Below are 26,412 nucleotides of genomic sequence, written 5' to 3' on the forward strand. Positions count from 1 at the left end.
GTGATCTCGCAGTTTGGGCTCGTATTTCTCGTAGTTGTTCTTGGTGGCGCCTTTCTTGTTCTTCTTGACGTTCCTGGTGACGTTCTTCTTGTCTGGCAATTTGCTCCTTCGTCTGACGTTCTTGGTTGGCAATTTGTTGTTGCAGGACTTCGATCAGTTTCTCCATGTTTCTAAAATCCTGTAGAAATTCTGTAAAGATCCTGCCGGCGACGCCAGTTAAATGTCTGTTGTATTTCCAGACGTTTAATATAAAATAAACAATAATAATAATTGTAGCGATAGCCAACCAAGTGAGAAAACCATTTACCTCTTGTTACTTACTGATTCAGTGTATGAAATCAACGCAATATATAGTAAGAAAGAAACGCAAAACAATCAACTAAGGAACGTGGTACAGAACGCTCAATTGATTACACGCGCAGTGCGGTGGTAATCAATTCCAACGTCTGTACCAGAAAACGCTGAACTGTGATTATGTAGTGACGCTGGTCACGAGTTACATATATTCAACGTAAATAAAATGACGACTATAACAGTTTTTTTTCCCTGAATTATAAACTTGATATTAATTGAATGATATAATTGATTTAATAATAACTAGTAAAATGACAAAGAACATACAGTGCCGCCACAAATCTGCGAACGTAGGCTACCTACATTTTTGTAATTGTATGATTCAAAGCCTGTGTTTAAGCAAGGAAGTACCGTAAAAATAGTTTCAAGGTGAAAGACTGTCTTCATATAAACAAATACAAGTGGCCTAATCAAACCACATGGATTAAACTTTAACCAAATGTTGTTTAGAATTTTTTGGAAGACGTCTTCGGGGCCATTCTTACAGGAGAACTACCACAGCGGCAACAACTACTACAACGACACCTCGAGCGACTGGTTGGCGCTTCTAGTTTTACTTGGATAGTTGATTTGTTAAAAATTTGAGTTGCTTGCTCTGACAGCATAGAAAGAGCACGCGCAAGAGAAACCCTTGTGTGGAATGCTTTTAACTGGCATTGTTGCGCTTTTATACCTAGAGCTCCAAGAGTTTTACTTTGAACCACAGGTATTTCTTTGGTCCTAAAAAAATCCACTGAATTAAATCCACAAAAGTTTTAAGTTTGTCGTATTGCTCAGCTCGGTTACCGTACTTCATAAAACTATTGTGCGACGTCCCTTACAAATTATGAACGACGCACCAGAGGTTCGCAACACACAGTTTAAGAACCACTGACTGAGCGATACAAAAATTGAGTTTCATGGGAACAAAAACGTACGCTATTCAGTGCACGCTCCTAAAAATATGCAAACTTGGTCTTGTTTCGTTCACTTTTTGGCTTTAATGACCTGTCTTTTTAAAGAAAAGCACTTCGTATTATATCAAAACTTGATCATCAAATCAAGAAAACAATAGTGCATTTGGTGCAAAAACTTTGGTTGAAAAAAGAAATATTGTTTTTAAAGTAAAGTTGGATTTAAAGCCATAATTTTAACATTTGGTTTTTGTAAGTCTTTTGTCGATTCCAGTGCCAGGCCAAACCACGTAGAAATTATGCGTAGTAGCTTACCGATACAAATTGAAATTACCTCTTATTCTGAATTACCTCTTATTATTACTTTTCATTGCTCTAAAAAGAGGAATCTTTGTGTCAGCTGTTAAAAGTGTTGGAAGCAGGGGTGAAAAGTTTCTTAAGCGTTGTTTTTGACCTCGTAAAAAGGAATATACGCTCTTTTGTATATAGAATATAGTAACCTATTGGGTGAAAAGCTTTAAAAGTCCTTCTGTAACTTTGCAAGGACTTCTTGTATGCGAGCATCATTCTACTGAATACTGAGAAGTTTGGGTGTTCAACAGGACTATTATCGTTTCTAGCACTAGTTGCAACGTTCATCTGATGAAATTGAAAGGAAAAGCAACAACAAACAAGATGGTTTATTGCTTCACTGACGTTTCGCGCACCATGACAGTGCGCATCCTCAGAGCGAATAACATACAAAATAAAATTTCACAAGGTTATATACTGCAGTGCGATTTTTTTCTTGCCTTCAATCGCACTGCAGTATACAACCTTGTGAAATTTTATTTTGTATGTTATTCGCTCTGAGGATGCGCATTGTCATGGTGCGCGAAACGTCAGTGAAGCAATAAACCATCTTGTTTGTTGTTGCTTTTACTTTCAATTTCATCAGATGAACGTTGCAACTAGTGCTAGAAACGAGCATCGTTTTAGCTAAATGTTTTATCAAGCTGTCCGATTGAATTTGTTTTCAATATCTTGTCGGCTCAGCCTCAAAAAAAAATCACTGAAGCAGGTTTACTTAAAACTCTATTTGTCTCAAAGAATACATTGCAGGTCTAACATATTTCCTCGTCCAATAAAAGGACATGTTTTGTAAGCAAGTAAAATGCAACATTTGAATAAGTTTTTATATCTTCTTGAATAATTAATACAGGTCTTTGCAGCGAATGTTGCAGCTAACAAACCAAATAAATTTATTTGTCAAATTCAGCCCGATAATATTTTGCGCTCCATTAATTTTTTTCAATAAGGAAAGATCAACTCTGGATCAACTTTAACAAGATCATAAAATTGCTTCTACAAAATGTGCTTGAAATTGTTCACAATCATTAAAGTGCCTCTGACAGGAAAATAAATTCGCTAAATTTACCTAACATACCAAAAAGATGACACTAACAAACTTCCCTGACCAGCAAATTGTAAAAAATATCAACAGGCAACTAAGTTACACGCTTGCAAACTTTCGTTGACATCGGCGAATCTGGCACTCACTTAATTGCGAAAATAAAAACGGCAACACCGCTGTGACGTCACAGTAAGCGAGAAGGATGCCTTCTTTCTCTGTGATGACTTGGTAAAGTATGGTACGGCTACTGCAAAACGTGAATGTGTGGGGCTCTGTTGGTCTAAAGCACAGTGGCTCCGAGAGGGGGGGGAAGTCGGGCTACTTTCCCCCCTAGCATAACATTGTAAAGGAAAAACGAGTAGTTTTTCGTTTTGTCACTTTTGAGGGGGGCCCATTTTTACTAATAAAATAAAAATTTATCAACTTAAAAATAAACAAATTTTTGAATGAAATGCGCAGTTACAAGTATTTTTCGATCATTGTAGATGCTACTTTAGATGTTTCTTATCAAGAACAAACCATTCTCGTATTGAGTCCGGCTATGTTAAACTGATTCAACGCGTGGAATCTGTTGCTGTTAAGCCTGCTGATCTCTGTAGGCTATCACCATAGGTGGGCAAAGGTACTTTCAAAAGTAACTGAGTTACAGTTACAGTTACTTGGCCAAAATAGTAACTGAGTTACCGTTACAGTTACCGATTTTTAAAAGTAACTAGTTGCCGTTACTAGTTACAGTTACTAGTTACTTTCAGTTACTCACAAATCTGAACATAAAATTCTGCACCTGGCCAGCTCTGCATGCAAGTCCAGTTTAACCGTAATGTTTGATATACGGTATAGTGTTAGAGCCAGCCATGCTAACATAACAGCACAAGTATGATACAAAACCAACAAGGTTTTATTAAAAAAAATACTCAGTGGCTTATATGTTTATTTCCTTTGAGAAATACGAGCATTTCAAAGTGCTCGTCACTCAGGCCTGCCCTTTTGGGCTTTAAAATGTCTTTGCCCAATCGTCGTCGTCCTGTGAGCCTCTGGTGCCGAGAGTATATTCTTTTACCGCCCCAGACTCCCGATGTTCCCGGACTACACTGGAAGTCTACCAGAGAGCAGCCAGTCTTTGGTTTCATCATTCATGACATGCAGACCTTCCACTTCGTTAGGTGGCTTGAAGATGTTACAGTCATTGATGATGTACGCCATGATAATTCAATTGGTTGGCGCGTCACTTCTGGAACGAAGAAGCTTCAAGATCAAGCGGCACTGGTTCAACTTTCAGGGCATGCGCTTGAGCAACGCACATTAAGAACTGCTCTCCATTTAGCGGCATCTAATAGATGGAATAATTTCCCGGCAACGAGACTTCAACAATCGGAAACTTCACTCTGTCAATCTTGGTGACCGGGCCTGCGTCAGTGATTTAAAGCCTTTAGTCTACAAGTATGCGAAACTGCCAGGATTAAGTTCTGCAAGAAGCTTTCCCAGTCCGAGGATAAAGATTTAATCAATCAATCAATCAATCAATGATGTGGTCTGCAGTCTGTTCCTCGGCACCACATTCACAGGAGGAGGAAGAGGCCATTTCCCATTGGTGCAAGGTTGAGCGGAAAAGCCCGACGCCCGCACGGAGACGGTTGAGGCGCACCCATGCCTGTCTTGGTAGTGTCAGGTCGACGGAGCGTGTGTCGGCGTCGGGGATGAACGAATAAAGTCTGGTGATGAACAAGTGCTGCAATGAAAACAATATTCCCACTGCAGCACTTGACGAAATGGGAGTGTTATGTTTTTAAAACAGTTTTTTCATCGGTCCAATTGTGAATCTGGATCCGCTTAACTTGTCCTCAGGGTCCGCTTCCAAATACTCCTATAACAGATTCAACGCGCATTGCTTTCTTTTCTTGGTTTTTGCGTAAAGTGGTGCAAAAAGTCCTCCGTGGCTCTACCTACCACCATCCACTTCAGTGTCGCTGTTACTCCCCTCTTCAGCAGAGCAGTTTGCTTCTTTAATTGCTTGAAGCATGTTCTGTTTTATTTTGTGGGTGGAATGCAGTCGCAAGCTGAAAGTCGCTATCCTCGAACCAATGACCAAATCTGGTTTGTATTGCTTCCACAAGAACGTCCACCAACGGCAAGCAAACAGCAATGCTGTTGCTGGTTTTAATGTCAGACAATCTTTTTAGAGGCATTGCAAGCGTTACACTAAATTGTATCTTGCCTGTTTTTGGTACATATTGATTAATTGCCAAAAACAATTAATTTAGCCAAATCAGTTATCAAAAATCGCCAAATCATAAATATGAAGCTAAACGTCATAAAAAATCGCCAGATTTCTGGACTTTGGCGATAAATTCGCCAATATCGCAACCCTTCTCCACCAGACCACCAAACAAAAGTAGAACCGCGCATGCGCAGTGCTGCGCCGATACATCTGCGAGAAAAATGCAATATTGCGCAAAAAGCAGCAAACACGCACTAAGCAAGACACAAACAAGTGCAGAGAAATAAACGGCAATTAAAAACTGAAATTTCACTACAAAAGTAACTTGTAACTGTAACTGTTGAAAAAGTGCTAAAATAGGAACTAGTTACCGTGTTTCGTTACTTTTGGAAAATAGTAACGAAGTTATCGTTACAGTTACTCAAAAAGTAACTAGTTACAGTAACTAGTTACTTTTGTAACTAGTTACTGCCCACCTCTGGCTATCACTGAATGTTTTATCTTGTTCTAACTTGAAAACTAGTGCTGCTTTGGCTACGCGTGTATTATGTTTGCTTGACCAACTGTACCTTGACATGAAAAACTGCGTTTGCCAGGCATATGATAATGGACCCAACATATTTGGAAAAGTGTCCAAGCAAGATTGAAGGAAGTAAACCCTTCTTGCCTATTTTCTGCTTAAGGATGTCATTGCTTAAATGCACTAGAGTTGGAGTTCATGGTGTGCAGTGTTGTCCAAATATTATATCAGTTTTGAGTAGTCTAATTGATCGACTATAAGCCTATGTCATTTTCAATTGCAGCCAAGCCAGATAGGAAATTTAAAGAAAGTTATCCCATTTCCAAGCAGCCTACCTGAGCAGTTTCAAACCTGTGCTTCTCTGCATTATGTAGATCACAGTCCAAAGCAAGATTCACTTTACTAACCTATTTATGCAGCAATAAAGAACTGTGCAATGTTTTTCGGCCCCAGAGGAGGCCCACACGACGACGACGAATGGACAATAGCTGATGGATTTAATGAAGTTAAAGGAAGGTGTAATCGAAGTTGCAGAAAGTTGAAAAGAGTTGACTACTCGCAAGCTTAAGTTGTTATGGGAACTATGAATTTAAAAAAAAGATTTTCTTTTTCTGGGGACGGAACGCTCCAACAACTCCGCTTCACCAGCTCAATCTTACAAACAAAATTTATTCTATTGTACGCTATGTTGCAAAGGATTCGCTAGCTGTTGGTATAGTTTATTCACAAATGTATCAACAAACTCAAAAATATCGATAAGTTTGAAGTCTTATTTAAATATCATTGTATGTCTGATGTGTAGTTGCAAACATGTGGAACAAATTTAAACAAGTTATACAACAATGACATTTTAGATGAGTTTGTAGGCTACTTTTGAAAGAAAGCTACCCGGCAAACTTGAGCTGCAAACCGGAACGCATCACCTCAGTCCTCAGGCTCATGATATCTGCTCAAGGAAATCATTGATTGCAGCTTTCGAAACACTTTTCCAAATATTTTTGTTGCTCTGGAAATTTGTTGCGTAAACCAGTAGCCTACCTTTAACGGTTGCAAATTGAAAACGTGGTTTTAGCACACAGAAATTTGTAAGATTTGTTTACGCTCCACCACGACTCAAAACTGAGTGAACAGTTTATGCATGTTGTGCATCAAATTAACACTTTGCTCCTCAAAGGGAGGCCGGATTTGGCCCCCCCCTCATATTTCCTTTAATTATTTGAAGCACAGTAACGCCATGCACTTGGTTTTTCTTGACTTTTCCTAAAATTGCCAGGCGGATCTGATGATATTAAATTTGATGCTAAAAGTTGTGTAGTTTTCTTGTAAATTCAAGATTTTGGTGAATTTTTGCTATTTCTAGCTAACTTCCAGCAAAGCGTGAAATGGATTACATTGCGATGACAAGCCATAAGCTCATAATTGCTTCGTGCATCGATATGCGCGAGCAGAGAGAAGCATTCTCTTGCTTTCTTTTGTTTGGTTTGACCTCAATAATACAAAGCGCGTTATTTCTTATGCTACAAAGAAAAGCCAGTGATCGCAAAGCTGTTAATTAGAAACAATAATAGCAAACGTTTTTTGCGTTATCAGCTCTACAAAGAAGAATAGCAATCCACGATCAAAATAGTAGACTATGGAGGCCACAAACTATTCAAAACAGTTGTTTCAAGCAGATAATATTCATTGACGAATAAAAAACGTTACAATAAGAAATCTTCTCTTGGATAAAGACACGAAAACTTGGTTTCGAAATAAACGTTCTATGGAAATGCTCTCATTGACAAAACTTGCAATTGAGGAAATGTATCACTGCAAATGCTTTTGGGAGAAGCCGGAGAAATAGCGTTTTTGCAAACAGTAATTGTGAGATACTCAAAATTATGAGATAGGCTTCATTTACACGTAGCAGCTAACTCGATGGCGTCCCTTCACTGATTTATGTCGCCTACTTGTTGTTATGTCCTGTATTTTTGTTTCACAGTGCACTGTGTTTTGTTCCAAAGAGCGCAAAATAAAGATGATAATGCTTCATCTACATTACAAAATATTTTGTAATGTAGGCCTACAAACAAAATGTACAATGTACACAATGTACATTACAAAATATTTTGTACTGTAGACGAGGCATAAAGTTAGGCGTCACATAAGACAAACAACAAATCAGCTTTCTTCATCATTGATTCAACATCTGAATACGTTGCGCCAATGTATAAGAGGCCGGCTATTGTGAAGACCCGCCATTTAGGCTATAAACGATCCGATTATACCAAAAGTGGGACAAACTAGTGGATCAAAGAATGAATAAACAATGCTGAGAAAACTAAATCTAAGTGACGAACAATACCGATGTCTTCATTTATCTTGGAAAAATGCTGCCCAAACTTATCAACAAAAAATACCGTAAATAACGGCAAGGATCCCGAAAGCAGAATTTGCTCAACTTTGGCATGAATTTAGTCAGACATCTACAGTAATAATTCCACACATACAATAACGGGCTCTCAACTGCTGTAAGATAACACGATGGTTCTGGTTCTGGGCGATTTGTGTAACAGTTTAGGGGAAGACACTGTCTAAAACGTTTTCTGCCTAGACTGGATAAAGTGCAGGCCTTACTTATTAGAAGAAATGGTGTATTGAAAACGACAATAATAAAACAAAACAAACAGTTGCTTACCGAATTCTTACATATTCCCTAGTCACTCCAAATCTCCAGTTCTCCAGATTTATAAAACAATGACCACTCCAGTCCATGCCAAAACGTAAAAAGAAAGATCAACTAGCAAAAATTGTTAATGCATGGCCGGGTCACTCAAGCATGAAAATAGAATGGAGCAGAGATACAACAATAATATTAAATGGGCGGGGAATCGTTTCTAACATACCCACCCCCAAAACCAGAGTTTAACAAATGAGGGTTTTACCACTGTAAAACGATTACAACGAAGCAAAATACAAACCAACTAATTGCCACAAGGTGGCCAAATAAACGACAATGAACATGAATTATGCAAATATCGACCAGAATCAAAAATATTCGCGGTTAGCAAGGATCACAATTGCAACACAAAGGCTGGCTTGCATTACACACAAACTTAATAGAACATGCATAACAGTAGCCTACAGAAGGACATCGAAGACACGCCCAAGAGGAGTTAAAAAACCCTTTTGACCAACATGCTTAGCGATTGCTAAAATTAAGCACAAAAACATAAGTCTACCGACAACTGGAAGTCAGCATAAACGGATACACGAAAAACAAATGATAGCATACATGGTACCAGTGGCAGAAGTGGGGATATGGCATAAACAAAAGCACACATACAACCTAATACTGCACAATGCTATGACCAGCGCAAGTGACATTAACGTCAGAGCAAAAGTAGGCTACCAGAAAAAACACGCGACTGTTAAGTCGAGTCGTGATAATTAAGCAATGAATTGACAAAACACGAAAAATAATATCGCACATAGCAAAAGCATTAGTAGTGAGACAGGTGTGTGAAATAGTCAGACCAAAAACAGAGCTAGACTGCTACAGTGTAAATAACTGCAGGATGCAAATAGAAACAACACTATTAATGGGAGTCAATAACACAGTTATGGCAGAACTGCTGGATGCAAATGCATCGACGACGCCGCGCTAGCTGCGGTAGTGAGGAGCACAAGAATAATAATAGTAAAATAAACACAAACACGCAATACAATTCAAATATGAAACCTAAGCAGCATGAGCAATGTCAGTTGTGCAATCGTGCCAACCAGCCAGCCTAGAAAACAAAATTGTCATTTTAAAAGTCCATACTGCCCTCTAGCAGGCAGATCTTTCTGATGTCGCGAACAAACTCTGTACCGTCAGCAACCTTTACTCGCACGCGTCTGACAAGTTTATTAGTGTCCGGCATAACTTCCTTTACAATAGCCTTGGGCCAGTGCCCACGTTTAGTTGCCTCGTCCGTTACCAGTACCAAATCGCCTGGTTTCAAGCTTGGAGATGTGCCAAACCACTTTTGTCGGGGCTGCAACAGAGGGAGATATTGCAACAGCCATTGTTCCCAAAACTTGTTTGTGAGGTATTGGGTCTTTCTCCAAGAGCGTCGATAACCGTCAGCCTTCATAAAAACATCTGGCGATAGGGTGTCACAAGCTGACCCGGTGAGTATCATACTTGGAGTCAGGGCTTGCAGATCATCTGGTGACGATGGGAGCGAAGTGATGGGACGATCGTTTAAAATTCTTTCAATCTCTGCTACCAGCGTTAGAAGGTCGAACTCATCCAACGTAGCGTTTCCTACCAGCGACCGCATCAATTTTCTTAATAAACGAAAAAATATTTCGTAGAAGCCGCCTTGATGTGAAGCACGCGGAGGGTTGAAGTGCCAGTTCGTTTCATGCCGAAGTAAGGCATCGGTGACTTTCTTTTGATGGAGGTTCTTGAGTCCTTGCCGAAGTTCGCGGTCTGCAGCAACAAAGTTTCCTCCGTTGTCACTGTACAGATCAGTAGGACAAACGTTTCTACGGCTGCAGAATCTTCGGTAGGCTTGAATGAATGCACTTGCCTCCAGGGATTGCACGACCTCAAAGTGCACAGCACGGGTCGCCAAACAATTAAAAATACAAACATATCGCTTAACACTGCTGCGGCCGCTCTTTACCATCAATGGACCAAGAAGGTCAGTGCCAGCAGCTTGAAAAGGAATGGATTTGTTTACGCGTGGAGCAGGTAAGTTGCCCATCTGCTGTTTTCCGGCGGTAGCTTTCCAAAAACGACAGTTCATACAGGAATGCAAGACCCTTTTGACAGCTGATCGCCCTTTGACAATCCAATAACGGGAAGCAATGGCGGTGAGGACTTGTGAGCATCCCATGTGTCCTTCTCGTTCGTGATACCTCATGATCACTAGATCGGTGATTGGGTGCTGATATGGGAGAATGATCGGATGCCTTCTTCCGCTTGACAGAGAAGATTGTTGCAATCGCCCACCAACTCTTAACGTTTCGTTAACAACATAGGGGTTTAGGGACTGTAGCTCCTTCAAAGCCACATGCTTCTTCAACTGCAGGTCGGACACGAGTTCCACCGGGGCGTCAAATCCTGGGTGGTTATGGAGAACTGCGAACACCGTCGGGTATGCTTGATGCTGGGCGGCTGTGACAATGGCAAGTTCAGCTTCGTCCATCTCCTCGACACTGAGCGAATCTGTCTTAACAGCCAAGGAGTCATCTCGGCATTTCCTTTTCAGGTACAATTTGAAGCGAAGCAACCATGCAACCGTTCTTTGCAGATCGTGGAAATGCGAGTAGCGGGTAAACAACCGACAGAGAGAGTCTGAGTCCGTAATCGCGTGTTGCTGAGCTGAGCAATGTTCAATGCTTTTAACCTCTGGATCGTCTGACGAAATTCCGCCAACAAAGTCGGGCTGGTTTGGCCAATTGCTCGTGACATCATGCAAAAACTTAGGACCATTAAACCAAAGCTTAGCGGTATTAACTTTATCAGGCCAAACTCCCCGAGACGCGAGGTCAGCGGGGTTTAAAGTAGTCGGTACATAATGCCATTGATTGACACTGGTAAGCATGTGAATAGTGCTCAGCCTATTAGCCACAAAGGTGTGGAAACGAGTCGAAGTATTATTAATGTAACGCAGCACAACAGTTGAGTCTGTCCATAAGACAACACAATTGAATTTAAAATCACACTCCGTCAGGATAAAATTGCAGACTTTGGCAGCGAGCACAGCAGCAGTGAGCTCCAGGCGAGGTACGCTAACAGGCTTTAATGGAGCCACTCGAGCCTTGCCAAATAGAAAATTACAAATTACTACAGAATCATCATAAAACACTTTAACATAAAACACGACCCCATAGCCACTGGTACTGGCATCACAAAAACCATGCAATTCAAAGCGGATAGCACATTTACCAAAAAGAGTCAGGCTTCTAGCGATGGAAACACATTCAAGCTCTGGAAGGGCCTTTAACCAAGCTTCCCAATTAATGTTTACTGGCCCAAGGCCATTAAGGGGTTCATCCCAATCAAGTTGAGCGTCACATGCCTGCTGCAGGAGTTGCCTAGCAGGTAAAATGAAGGGTTGTATTAGACCTAGTGGGTCGTATGTTTGCGAAATCATGGAGAGAACGCCTCTCCGGGTGTTAGGCTTTTGTTGGATACTCACCCTCACCTCCATGCAATCGCTCGCAGCATTCCACACAACACCAAGGTTTTTCTGCGTTGGAAGCTGGCACTGAGGCAAATCGACCTTCGACGCCAAGTCTTCCTGCAACACAGAACTCAAGACCTCTGCACTGTTAGACAGGAATTTAGTTAAATGGAAGCCGCCACTTTGTAATAGTTCACGCAGTTGTTGTATTAGTTCGATAGCCTGGTCCGGCGATTCACATGAATGACAAATATCGTCAACATAAACATTTTTTAAAACTGAGTTAACAGTGTTTTGATCGGCACCTGTTTCATTGTCTTTGGCAGTCATCCGAAGCGCGAAGGCAGCACAGCATGGCGACGACTTTGCTCCAAACACATGTGTTTGCATGCGGTAGTCGATAGGTTCCCGCTTGAGATCGTCGTCCGGATACCATAAGAATCGAAAGGCATCCCTGTCCCCTTCGTCTACGCGTACTTGGGAAAACATGGCCTTAATATCGCCCACAACAGCGATCGGATGTTGCCTGAAGCGAAACAATGTTCCTACAAGGTTATTGGTGAGATCTGGGCCATGAAGCAGCTTGTCATTTAATGACACGCCTTTAAACTTCGCGCTGCAGTCGAAAACGACTCTAAACTTGGCCGCATTGGTCGTGCAGTGATGGGGCACATAGCACGTCTTCCCTGGTGTGTCTACCACACCAGTTTCAAGTGGCACAGCATAGCCACATTTAACATATTCCTGCATTTTACCACGATACTCATTGAATAACTCCGGGTCAGCAATAAATCGGCGCTTCATTCCCTCTAAGCGCTTGAGTGCCATAGAGCGATTATTGCACAGGTCTGGGTCCTCATCCTTCCACAACAGCCCTACAGAATAGTGTCCATCCACCTTCTTCACCGTGTCCTGCATGATCTGCAGCGCACGTTTATCCTCGATTGAAGGACAGGGTACCTGTGGCTCATCGATGTCATTAAAATCCTGCAACAATACATTTAACATTCTATCGCAAGACTCCTTTACGCTAAGAAAGTTTACCATTACTGGTGAGTTGAGTTGCCTATCGCCACCATCTTTCCCATAAATGGTCCAACCCAGAAGAGTGTGCAGTCCACATGGTTCTCCTGGTGCGCCAGTACGAACTTCCTGCAAAAGATAAGCCTGGTGAAGATCGCTACCCAATAACAACTCAACCTTCCTATCTTTTAGTTCAGGGAACTTTAAGTCCTCCAAATGACTATATGCACTACTAAGTGCTTCGGTGGGAATACTGTGGCTGACATCCACAATCTGGTCCATCACCAGAGCATCTGCAACGGAAAACACAGCCTGCTCTTCCATTCCCTGCACAGCCAAAAAATCAATTTTCTTGTCATGAAAGGAGACAGCATTGGTGGTCAGCAACTCCACATTGCTTTTTGTCGCAGCAACCCCTAAGCGAGATACGAGGCTTGAGGAGCATAGACTGACGCTAGAACCTTCATCGATAAAAGCATAAGTATAGGTATAGTTGGAGGGGTCCCCAGCCCATACCTTAACTGGCAAAACCTTAAAAATTGTTGTCCCAGATGTTGCTGGCACAGTTGCGGACGTTGTTGCTGAGATGCCCTTCTTCAGAGCAGAGGGGCTTTCCTCTTCCACACGGTTTACATGCAGAAGTGAATTATGCCTCGATCCACACGTTGCACAAGATTTCTTAAATCTGCAATCAACCACTCTGTGGCCTGCTCTCAAGCAACAGAAACACAGTCTATGCTTTTGCACCAGAGTTCTTCTTTCTGTAACAGGCTTTTGTTTAAACATCTCACACTTCCATAGGGCATGCGACTCTGCACACAAACAACAGGACTCTCGCTTATGGTTGGCAGATGGGGAAATCTGCTCTTGGGTTGTGCAAACCGAAGCACGCTTGTAGCCACCTTGCGGATTAGATCGAGCCAGCGATGGTTGTGGAGCTCTCTTAACATCTTTGCCTGGTTGCATAAGATGGCCATATTGGCTGTCGGCTCGAGAGGCTGCATCCTCGACCAAGACTCTTAAATCACCAAACGTGGCACAGTCCGATCCTAAGTGATTAACATGAACAAACTGCTCCTTTAACTTATAAGGAAGTCGCAGGAACAGCCGTTGAAGCACCTCGTCACTGTTTAAAAGGTGAGACTTACCCCAGCCATCGAAACTGACTTCACACTTATACATCTTGTCACAGAGCTTTGTGAGGCCTGGCGCATCCCACTCTGAAATAGGGGGTCCTTGCAGCAAATCTTCCTTCACTTTGGCCATGAGTTTTCCAGGGTTGCCAAACCTTTTTCTTAATCTATCCCATGCCATTCCATATGCTCTTTCACTATTTTGCAAGCAACTCAGGCCAGATATTACTTCCAAGGCCTGGCCTACACAATTGTCCTCCAAAAAGGCGATGCGATCTTCAAAGCTTAGATAGTTTGACTCAATGTATCGTTCAAAACGCCTTTTAAAGTTAAAGAACTTTAAAACATTGCCGTCAAACTTCTCCAGCGACAACCGAGGACCATGAACATTTTGAAACCCTGCACTGAGCTGGGGTTGAGGCACGACGATGGGAAATTCACTACTATTATTAGCTTCAGTGCGAAAGGGAGATGCGCAAGGATTAAGAATATTACTAGCACTACTGCTGCCCTGAAGGATACCCTGTTCTGCTTTTACAGGTGGTATCTTTACACCACTCTCACGGGGTGTCACGTGACTGCTAGACTCAGCAGCTTTGCCTGTGTCACTGCCTGCATCCATAACTACCGATGATGTTTGATGTGACACTTGCTTGGATTGCTCTCGACAGCTTCGAATGAGGGTAGAGCATGCTTCAAGCAAACCATAAATGCTTTCCCCCATACGGTTCATCCTAGATTCTATTGAGCCTGATTGCTGTGGTTTGCATTTGAGTAAATCTAAACGTTTAAGGGAGAGCTTCCTTTGAAGTTCAAGGCATCTTTTCTTTACCTCCAAAACTTCAGAAGAGCTCAGGAAATCATCACTTGAGCATAGCTCCATGTCGATGGAAGTTATGCCAAGCTCGATTTCAACCAGCTCTTGTTCTAACACAACAAGACCTGGCAGCTCTTCGCTACTGTCATGTTGACCACTAATATTAGAGGCGGCCTCATGCTGCTCTGTTGAGCCACTAGCATAACCATTTGGCTTACTCCGTCTTGGAGTTTGCTTGGGCTTTTTACGAGCCATAATTAACACACAGCAATATACAAGCTACAAAAAACAAAATCTGTATGGTACTTACCTTTGGTGAGGTGACAATTGACCTTCACGATGTTACGGAGAATGTCAGTAAGCAACCTACTAAAATTACAGGGTTTAACGGTAACCAGTTCTACCTGACTAGAACAATGGCCTGACAGAGTACAGGCTTAGAAGCTTCAATCTTTGGCAGACCTGACAAGACTGCCCAAAGTGAAGATCTATTTACAAAATTTAAACAAAGTTTACAACATGGCAGGCTCAAAGGCACAAACCAAAAAATGAATCCTTGGCAGACCTGAAAAGACTACCCTAGGATAACAAACAACTAGTTACAAAGTTCAAAGAAACTTTACAGCATGGCAGGCTCAAAGGCACAAACCAAAAAATGAATCCTTGGCAGACCTGAAAAGACTACCCTAGGATAACAAACAACTAGTTACAAAGTTCAAAGAAACTTTACAGCATGGCAGGCTCAAAGGCACAAACCAAAAAGTTAATCCTTGGCAGACCTGAAAAGACTACCCTAGGATAACAAAACAAATTACACAACTAGCTAAAGTGAGCTAGACAAAGGCACATACCATAAATGAATCCTTGGCAGACCTGAAAAGACTACCCTAGGATAACAAACAAATTACACAACTAGCTAGAGTTAACTAGACAGGCATAACCTTGCACCAAGCAAAGGTATGTTTTATAAATGATGTCTAAAACGTTTTCTGCCTAGACTGGATAAAGTGCAGGCCTTACTTATTAGAAGAAATGGTGTATTGAAAACGACAATAATAAAACAAAACAAACAGTTGCTTACCGAATTCTTACATATTCCCTAGTCACTCCAAATCTCCAGTTCTCCAGATTTATAAAACAATGACCACTCCAGTCCATGCCAAAACGTAAAAAGAAAGATCAACTAGCAAAAATTGTTAATGCATGGCCGGGTCACTCAAGCATGAAAATAGAATGGAGCAGAGATACAACAATAATATTAAATGGGCGGGGAATCGTTTCTAACAGACACTACTTGAAATGATGCACCACACAAAAGATTTTCAATGAAGACTGAGTCTAAAAACCGATGTGGATTGTGCTGCACAATGACTTCAAGTTCAGGACAGACAAGGCACAAAAATATCACGATAAAAATAAAGACCTTGTGGGAGATTTTCGAGAATCATAACACGATGCAAATACCAAAAACGCATGGTTTGCATGCTGCTCTAAGCTGGCCGGCAACCACAAAGGTAGACAATACAGGCAGTTTATAATTCGATAACAGCGCAATAAACATTATAAATACGTAAACCGACAATTTTCTTTTACAAACGTTTTACGTCTAATAGTAAATTTTCCCTCAACAATTTTTTGTGAAGCACTTGCAAACCACGGTTTTATAAAATAATTCATCATTATTATTTTTTACTTCTCGGATATTGTAAAACGTCATCAGCAAAATCACAAAAAAAATTTCATTACTTCAATGTAGTAGGCCTAAGAATTTCTTATAGAATTGTAGCCACGTTGTTTCAACAAAGAAGCCATTTTTTAGCAATATAGAGTTATAGAAAATAATTTGCAATCATGCAAATGGTTGGAAAGAATCTAGGAAGTCTTCTCACAATCTGGCACAAAATGATTATGTTTATTGTATCTCTGTAAAATGTTTTACGACAAACTTTGAAGCTTCGTTATAATCATTTTTATCTTTGAAGTCAAAAGTTATTTTTTTTTTTTTGGCCAGAAACATAATCACTGCCTTGCTGATGTTGTCGATATTACGCGTATTTTTAGTGCTTCAAACAATAAGGACCCAGTCAGCAATCCAGTCCTTTTACATTGATTCAACATTTGTAAACGTTAAATTTATGTAGATTTGCTGACTGTGGGTTATTTCACATTTCCTTTGTTTACGCACGTTCCTCAATTCGCTGTTGCATTATTTCGACGCTGGCGGCAATTCGCTGTTGCATTATTTCGAATTGATTGACACAATCTTCAATAAAAAGTGAGCTTCGAACTTAGCTTTGTTGATATAAATGCTGTATTTTTTGTGGATGTAATTTATGAGTCATGTTTATAAACACCCGTAAGCGAAATGACTTATGATGTGGCCTGCATGATATTTGTGATGCGACTTGACACAAATCCACAATTTCAAAAGCACCTAATTTGAACTTAGAAATTTCAGATAATTTCAACAACTTGTTCAACTGTCTTCTCTCTACTAAAAATATTCATACTACAAACTCAATTGTAGACCTAAATACACAAACGAAGATGTAAACAGCTATTCAAGCAGGCTAAGGTGTTACTTATGAGAAATTTGGTTCCATAAAACTAGAAGCTAGCCATGAGTTTGGGAATGCATTAGTTTAGGATAAAAATGTAAGACAACAAACGCAGTTTTGTTTTTTTTTCAAATTCGTGTAACAATGTTACTTTGATTGTAACTATTTTAGAATCAGTGAGTAGCTTACAATAAGATTTGCTCGCAAGTCGTAAATTCTAATCAATGCAATGATTCGGCACACCGCACACACACTTCGTGCGTTCGATCGAGCTCTTTGTTATTCAGAAGTTTGCATGAAATCGGATTAGCACGGTAATTAAATAGCGGCAAGTTAAATCAAAATTGTCGTTTTTGGGTACCTTTGCAAAAATTGAAATATCAAGTTTAACATATAAAATTTTAAAATAATGACTTTTCAAACTTATATACAAATGATTTGCTTTCACACCAGTGCAACTTCTGTTCAAATAGCATCAGCGGATAACACGTAACAGCTGATTGAATTTGATCCAAAAACGGCCCCCCCTTGAGCAGTTAACTTCCAAAAAAACGTTGAAAAGCAAAGGGTTAAACCTTTCAAAATCTTTATTATTTGATGCTGTGATCCGTATAACTTTGCATTGCAAAAGGTTCAAAATAGATTGAATGCTTTTTGAGCTATTTTTATTGCCCGCACTGTGTCTGTGTGTTTACAATTCTTCCTCTATCTACTGAAAGTTATACTAAAATTATCACCTATAGCAATTTCGATTCACAACATGACTGAAGCCAACACAGATGCAGTGACGCAGACTTGTTAAAGGAGGAGACGTTATCACCGACCCAAAAGCGGCTCTTCCAGGATTCCACACAACAAACAGACAAGAATTCATCACCAAACACGCCCACACTGCCCAAGCACCAGAGAGTTTGCACAAACTACTGCATTCTTTAAATATGGTGCATTTTTCTTGGAAGTGTCTTTACTTGGGGCCAGAGAATCGTTTTGGTACGGGACCTAAATTATCCTCCCAACGGTCATAGCCAAAGGCACCATGTATGAGGTGTGCATGTGAACATCATACAGTATAACTTCACTGCAATTCTTTCAAGAGAAAATATTGAGCAACAATGGCAATTTTGCTGCAAGTGTAGTCGAGTGATTTTTGTTGATTTTCAGATTGAAAGAAGTTTTTTCATATAAATATTCCTACGCTGTTAATCGAAACTTTAAAGGAATTCAATGTCACGATGAGGAAAGTAGCTCAGTTTGGCTTAAGACACATGATGCAAGGCATGATACAAATTCGTCACTTGTATTTTTGCTGAAAAATGTTTTTTTAGGGCCCACTTTTAGTATTGTTTCCCGACCAGTCATGATTTCTCTCGGAGGCCCTGCTAAAGCATGTGCAAATTAAGAATTACCGAAATGAAAAAGTGAACTTATTATTACTATCAGGTTTCGATCAAATAGGTTGAGTTTACTTTTATCAAACAGCATCTCAATTCAATTGAAATTGCAGTTTCATAGGGCTACAATTTTCATACTTTTTTATTTGTCCTAATCTGGCTATAGCCATTTGTAGTGTAACAACAGTATCTCACAAACAGCACCTTTAATTTATGGTTGAGGCAATGCCTACAAATTGTTGTTTATGTGACATTGTCAGTGACAAAGACCGTGTGCTTTCTTTTTCCACTTTCTCACAAAACAAGGTGCTGAGATGAAAATAGTCAAAGTTTTCTTCAAGTGTTCGAAAGTGGGATGGGCCATACAAAACTAGTCGTATATGTTCACTTCACTGAAGATGATTTTGTTAATACCACTCAAGTAAAAATGCCTACAGGCATGTGTTGGAGTGTATACTACAAGGTGATGCTCTCGGAAGCAACAATCGGATTGTGATGCCGTCATGCATTGTTTGGCGAATCCGAAACAATTTTCCAGATCCAGATGGCCGTTACACAGGATTTCAATGGCCAACTGAAGGCACATTATGAGAGAGAGAGAGAACTTTTATTTATTTTTGAGTAGTGATGTTGAATTAAATATGAATGATGATTCATACGATTTCTTCATTTTTCACTTAAAGTATATTTTAGGTTTTGTAGGAACGTATCCAGTACAGTTTTATTAAACTGCAAAAAACAATAAATCTTCGAAAAAAGCAACCGCTTGTACCAACTCCGACCAAACTGTGATCCACCAATTACATCTAGGAAGCCGGAAGCGTTTGTTTCAATCCGTTGCTAACGACGTCCACTTAGGATGACGTAATACCACCAAAGTCGTCCCAGAGCAGTGAAATATGGAGTTTCGCCTGTGGTGGCGCTGCGGAACAGCCGTTTGATATAAATTACGCCCTAACCAGCAGTCGAGCTACGAGGTTAAGATTAAAAAGTTCGCTAAGTGTAATTCTGCGCTAGGAAATGCTTTAGAAAGTTACTATAATTGGATCCAACCTGTCAGGGGCACTTTAAGATGCTGTAGGAACGGACTCAGCTTGTCGCTTTTCTTGCGCCTTTGTGGCTGCATCATAGGCAAACGCGTTGTGCGTTTGGTTTATAAGCCATAGTCTATTGCAGACGAAGCATTGCTCGATTTTTAACAGTTCTCTAAAAAATTCTACAGCTTTTTTTAATATTCTGTCCATTTTTGATGTGCCATCATTTTAGAGAAGGCGAATGTATGTTAAGTTTCAAGCTTTCGCCAAGAAGTCACATAAAATAAAATTCTGTTGAAAATATAAGCAAAAAAATTGAAAATGCAAAAAAGAGGACATTAGGACATTTTCGAGTGTCCTCCGAAGACAATCCATTTTTCTATAAGAATCTCTGCACTCAGAAGTAAAACTAACACCCTTTTCACATTGTTCAATTCGTCACTGCACATTTATTATGGCATCACCGGCATCAAACTCAGAACTAGTGCCCAGATAAGAGTACCGAAAACGAAAAAAACGTAGGCCTACCACGTATATTTTGGGCTATTGTTATCTGTAGGCTAAGTCTTTTGCAAGAGGCCGCACTAATCATCTGTGCGGCTCAAAGTATACAGCTTGGATAGGCTTAGGCTATAGCCTACTGTGTAAAACGGGGACACATAGGCTACTGTATTTTTTTTAGAACTCTTTCGCTCTGACTCTGAGGTGCTTCTTAAGCAAGTTTTGAGCTTGCCATGTAGCCTACCCCAGGTTCTGAAGTAAGTTACTCTATGGTTTTCTTTTTTTGTTGGCCAGATTCAAATATATTATAGCTACCAAAAGATAAGTTAGGCTCATTCACCTGACACACTTGTTCACGAAAGTTACCATTCTTTGGATGCTGACGCAATGATATGAAATGTTTATTTGAAAATTTACTCACTTAAGCAATCGATTAAATTTTTCGTGGACGGTTGCTGTAATGCAGGCTGGACCAAGTTAACCTTAAGCTTCATCGACATTATTAATTTTTGTAGAGACAACCACTCCCTATGTCAGCCCAGTTCCTAGAAACCCCTTGATGCTGGAAACATCTTGCTTCGAGGAACTGATTTTAAATACTTCAGTCAACATCACATCGCCGCGATTTCCGGGTAATTGTTGGTTAATAGGATAATCTACATAATATCCTTAGTCTGAGAATATCTAGACTAGCCCACTTAACAGCTTAATGCTGAAAGTTTTCGCTATACTTTGCTTCTCATTACTGGTCTGCCATGGTAGTTTTATTGCATCGTAAAACTGCTTTGCATGGAATAGGCGAAGGGCTATTTTTAGATGTGGACTGCAAACCTATTGTCGAGTACACCAACATTGATTTGTAATCAAACTTATTTTTCAACGCTTTTCTGTTTACAATTATCCGCTTTGATTGTAGCCTAATAAAGCTTCATAGGAGATTCATCAAAAATCGCTTTTAGGTTTATACCCTTCCAATACACAATGCGTTTGGAACATCAGTCTTTCAGACGATGTCGCTAGCAATGGAAGACAGAACATCACGGTCACATTCCAACAGTAAGATTTAATGTCTCAGTTCATATATCTCTAGGAGCTAACTGCCAACATTGGCCTATATTTGAAAAAAAGTCAACATAGATTTCAATAACATGTCTTTACAACTTTTTCAGTAGGAACGATATATTTTGAAAGAACTTTTTTATGACAGTTTTGAATATTTGTAGCCTGTTGGCTTGAAAGCCCAGCAGCCACCGAGATTGATAAAGTATAAAAATTTCGCATAAAAGTATTGTTGTCTGTGATTTATTTCTCCACCAAGTGCCACTGTAAGTTACAAACAGCAGCTGTTGAAACGTGTCGCTTAAGAGCACAGCCCTAGAATCGAACCAGCGCTGCTTGGTCTTGCCGATTCTGCGTTTACAAAGTCTGGCGCTCAGCCTACCAAGTTGTCGAAGAAGACTAAATAACTAACAAAACCTAAACATTAGGTTCAAAATAATCTTGTTTGACCACATAATTGAGTTTGATCTGCAAACATGCTATAGGCTACGTTAGCCTCTTACCACGAAAACAGCAGGCTATCGCCCTGAGAAGGACTGCAGGAATTTCTTTCAGTCTAAAGCATAGTGTCCTGGTCTGTTCATAATTCTTACAGAAGCCTAGGGCTATAGTCGAAAGGGCATCACTCCGCAGACACAGCCGCATGCTCTTGAGCGGTGTTGAGCCGGCGCCCTATCGAACTAGGCCTCTCACTACTCGTCTGTGCAAGCGATTCTGGTTTACGCGGCATGCAAGAATCGGGAATAGGCTACGCTTTTTTAAAAATAACTTTGGTTTATTTGTTTATAGTTTCGATTTGGAAAAAGGATCTTGTTCTCGGGATCGTGTTCTGATGTATCCGAATTTCGGGAAAAGTAAGTCGGAGAAACCCGAAGTTCTATGCGGATCCAGTGGAGTTGGAAACGCCTTCCATGCTTCAAATAACATGGTTTTGGTGTTTCAGTCTGATGAAATCGTCAATGGGCGTGGATTTGCGGCAATATTAGATGTATTGTAATGAACTTAAAATTTTGCTTTTGATTGTATAAATTGTCAAGAAAGTCTCAACTATATCAGCCAAGCATTAAGGTATTTTTTACAGAAAGAGAAGTCTTTTGTTTGTCTTATAACCACATGGATTGGATACTATGGATAGTCTTGTAGTTATGAAAAATCCACTTACTTCATATGTTAAGCACTTTGCAACAGATTTGGAGGTTTTTGATTCGTGTTTTATTTTCTATCTCTACAGTTTACTTTATGGGTATTTTTACATTGATATTATAGCATGACATTGTTTTTAGAAGCAAAAAGCTGTAGCCTGCCGATTGCTATGTGTGATTGTGCGTACTTTCCAACTAAAAAAAAGCTTCTGTTGTTACGGATGGCAAGAAGTTACGCTTCGATCATGATTGGTGTTTCAACTGAAATACAATAAAATTATTATTCACATCATTAAACTCCAGTGTTTGACAGGAAAAACTTGTGTTTGGACAAGGGCATAGCCGAACGTGGTAATTCAGCAAACATCGTATCCGGGATATATTCGAGATCAAAAATTGAAGCAATATGGTTCAGCTAGGGGCCGGCTATAATTTCGTAAACAGAGAGGGTTTGAATGTATTTCAAACTACAAAGCGAAGTTTGCACACCAAACAAGCAATAAAATTCTTCCACCCTTCTGGAAACTTAACTTGAAGCTGACTCATAGAAAAAAGTTTGGAACAATCCGATAGCCTACGTTAAAACGTCTCGATTTATATAGGCTATTACAGTTGGAAAAGGATCGATCTACCTGGCAGTCAGCACAAGGCCGAGCACTCTGAGTTTCGCTGACTGTAACGGTGTAGCCTAAACGCTATCCAATCAACAAATGCTTCTTGGCTGCAGAGGAAATATTAGATCGTTACTTATATCTGATGCCTTTGATAATAATGATTGAACGTTCAATATAAAAATCAAATCAATCAAATAAAATCAAGGGTGGAAAGTTATTTACCGAAACCATACTTTTGAAAATGCACAAAAGTTGCAACCGTTTGAACGAGATGAATACTGAGAGCTTTGAATGCAGTAGATAAAAAGTAGACATCATTATATCGTTTGTCTGAGGTATATTTTTAAAAACAATTAACCGACGACACCAAAGTACTACCATACCATGCCGGTCTTGTCAAAAGTACAGGTTTATAAAGCCATCCGTACATTAATCAATTCACAAAAAAATATTTTGTCATAGAATATTTCAATTTGTGGAGATGTGAACAGCATACTAACCCTGCCAGCGGAAGTTGCAGACGCAGAAACGACGTAAAAATATCTTGATGGGAGAGAAACAGAATGCACGCGGATACATTTATGCTATGGTCCATGGCAATGCATTAAAAAAGTTGAGGAAAAAAAAGCAAAGGAGACTATCGCGTTAACAGCAACAAAGAACATTTTCTGCATCATGCTGGTTGAAGATTTCAAGTAAAATGTTATTAACGGAAAAATGAAGAAACGTAAAGTATTTGCAATATATTAAAATACAGTCGTAATATCGCACATATGACTTGTGCTTGTGTGGTAGAGCAATGAACAAAATGACAACGCTTGTGTGATCATGGTATATTGTGATATAATACAATGTTACTTGAAGTACAAAGGCAAGACTGTTGCACCACACGCAGCAAACATTCCAACCTCTTCACACTCTCACGTCGCGAAACTTTGCAATGAATCTTTGCCAGTTGAATGTCCTACGGAATTTATGCACCAGTCCGTACCATAGATTTACGCAGTGGTGGGATTTAGCCGGTTTACGTAAATCGGGCCTTGTCGCTACAAGATATGCGAATCGGTTCTTGCATGGTCACCTGGAGATGCGGCCTGATTTGTCACATTTTGCAGATTTTGATTACAGCTACTGCTAGTGCTTAACTGACATTTTTTGAGATGTTTTTACTTTTTGCGATTTCCTAATGACAAAAAACTTTTTTGGTGCCTTGGGGAAGCAGTAGCAAATGAGAAAAACTAAGTTGAAAAACGCAAACTCAGACTGTTATTGAAAATTAACAGTCTGACTAAAATCTACAAAATCAAATTTTCTTTGTTTTTCAACATGTGATGATGTTAAAACCTATTGTGTCATCTGGGGAAAAGAATAAAGAAAGCGTAAAAATCTAATTTTTACAAAAATTTATGTAAACGTTCGCCCAAAGTTAGAAAAACCTGGAAATTTCTGCAAAATGTGACAAATCAGGCCGTATTTTTAGGTGGCCATGGTTATTGGAACAAAACAAATCGTTGCAGGCTACGAAAATTTAGGATCACATCAATGACTTTGCATTGCACGCTGTGGATGAGGTGGTCATAAAAACGCAAGAGTCAAAACAACAAAGTCCAGTAACTTTGCTCGGTTCAGTAGAACCAACTTTTAACAGAGTTCATAAACGTGGCAAGTGAGGTCATTTACAAATTGGATGTGTAATGTGTATACTGTATAGTAGGGTGTTTCATTTTTTCACCATTTTTGAAATTCAAAATGCCTGGGGTCCCATCTGGTGGTATTTGGGGAAAAAAGTTTACACCCCAAATTTTTTTCAATTATGACGTCATATTGAGGTGGTCCACGAGGTTTGAAATTTTTGTACCTCAAAATCTCGAAATTTGGCCGTATCTCCGGAACCGCTTATCATAGATCGACAAAATTAGTATCAAAATGCGCAGAAGGGTCGGTTTTCTATACCTGATGTAGAGAATATTAAGGTCTATCTGCTTCAGAAAAAAAGTTATTTCAAAAAATCTGATTTTCAGTCTATTTTCTTCTGATGAACAGAGATCAGGTGATCAAGATAAAAGTTTTTCTGTATTTTTCCACTCTTGGAAGCTGTTATTGCGTAATAATAGTTGGTGTTAAGGTTTCAGTACTGGGCTTGTCTAGTCTTGCTATCTGGTTAAGCAAAGCTCCATCTTGCATTGCTCCGGGACCCTTCTTGGCGTCGTCCACAAAAGAAATGACATGGGAAAGATATATTTTGTTCATGTGGAACATGCATTAAAGGGTATGAATATCATGACCAACTTCATCATTAAAATAATTGACCAGTCGAGTATTGACTCCGGACTTTTTTCCTGTGTTGAGAGCAGTCGTATCAGCCATGACTGAATATACTTGGAATAGGTGAACTCTGCAAGCCTACTCAATGATGGTGCCAAAAATCAGTTCTGCAGTGACCGACACACTTTTGGGAAAAGATTTAACAGCAATCACACTTTCGTGTTTTATACCATTACCATACCATTTAACCATTATTATCATCAACAAGTTGACCCAAGAAAACGTATCGATCTATTTTATCGACAACGCGCCCATCATAATATAACTGCATGGCAGAAGCTGAGTTGAGAAGGTTCTCACTTTCCATTAGAGATTTTTCTCTCGTTTTTCGTCGTTGGCGGTATACTGTCGAAGGTGATGCAGCATGGCAGCTACTTGATCTTTTCCAAGAACCGACCTCATAAGATTTGACTGCTGGCGTACCGCAGTTATCCTACGATCAGCAAGTACACAACTTCTATCATGTATGGAAAAAGAATGTACTTTCTTGTACACTTTTCCCCAAACAGCTGGTTTCAGAGGCTCGTATTCCTTATCATCTTCCCAATTCATGTCACCATCAGAGTCGCTTTCGCTACTATGTAGACATGTAACTACGGTACTTCATTTCTTTTTTTCTGTTTCAAACATAGTAGTGCCGATGCTTTGGCAGATTGTATGCCAGAAGTGCTAGGTTTCTCTGTTTGATAAGCACTGGAAGACCAGCTTTGTTCCATATGCCAACTACATCTTTCAGCAGTTCATCTTTGAAATGGGGTATTTTCTTAAAAAACTTAGGATTAGTTTCGGCTACTTTCTTAAGTAAAAATAGTGACTGACTATCTGATTCAGGGGAAGCACATTTCTCTCCAATTCCTTGAAGTTTTGCATCGACTTACTAATATCTGACTTTAATGCCATAATGACACTTAGGCTAATCTAAAGCAGGTGAGCAGCATACCTCTTACTCAACGGTTACATTAATATTATAATAGTAATACCTTCAAATTACCATTTCATCTCTTGCAAAACGAACAAGGACTATTATCACGCAATAGCAGCTTCCAAGATGGAAAAATACAGAAAAACTTGTTACCTTGATCACCTGATCTCTGTTCATCAGGAGAAAATAGACTGAAAATCAGATTTTTTGAAATAACTTTTTTTCTGAAGCAGATAGACCTTAATATTCTCTACATCAGGTATAGGAAACCGACCCTTCTGCGCATTTTGATACTAATTTTGTCGATCTATGATGAGCGGTTCCGGAGATATGGCCAAATTTTGAGATTTTGAG

General features: G+C 39.8%; 1 protein-coding gene across 1 annotated transcript in view; it reads left to right on the forward strand.

The window, feature by feature from the left end:
- The window catches only part of LOC145776307 (inter alpha-trypsin inhibitor, heavy chain 4-like), a 49,987-nt gene extending 27,477 nt beyond the window's left edge, over positions 1 to 22,510 (forward strand). The window contains exons 15-18 of the mRNA XM_082587707.1: positions 805 to 891; positions 20,512 to 20,628; positions 20,956 to 21,052; positions 21,845 to 22,510. Coding sequence (XP_082443833.1) covers positions 805 to 891; positions 20,512 to 20,628; positions 20,956 to 21,052; positions 21,845 to 22,052 — 509 coding nt within the window. The 3' untranslated portion in view covers positions 22,053 to 22,510. The remainder of the gene's footprint in view (positions 1 to 804; positions 892 to 20,511; positions 20,629 to 20,955; positions 21,053 to 21,844) is intronic.
- The last annotated feature ends 3,902 nt before the right edge of the window (positions 22,511 to 26,412 follow it).

This window comes from Aplidium turbinatum, chromosome 8, assembly GCF_918807975.1.
Source record: "Aplidium turbinatum chromosome 8, kaAplTurb1.1, whole genome shotgun sequence".
In the NCBI taxonomy this organism is placed as follows: Eukaryota; Metazoa; Chordata; class Ascidiacea; order Aplousobranchia; family Polyclinidae; genus Aplidium; species Aplidium turbinatum.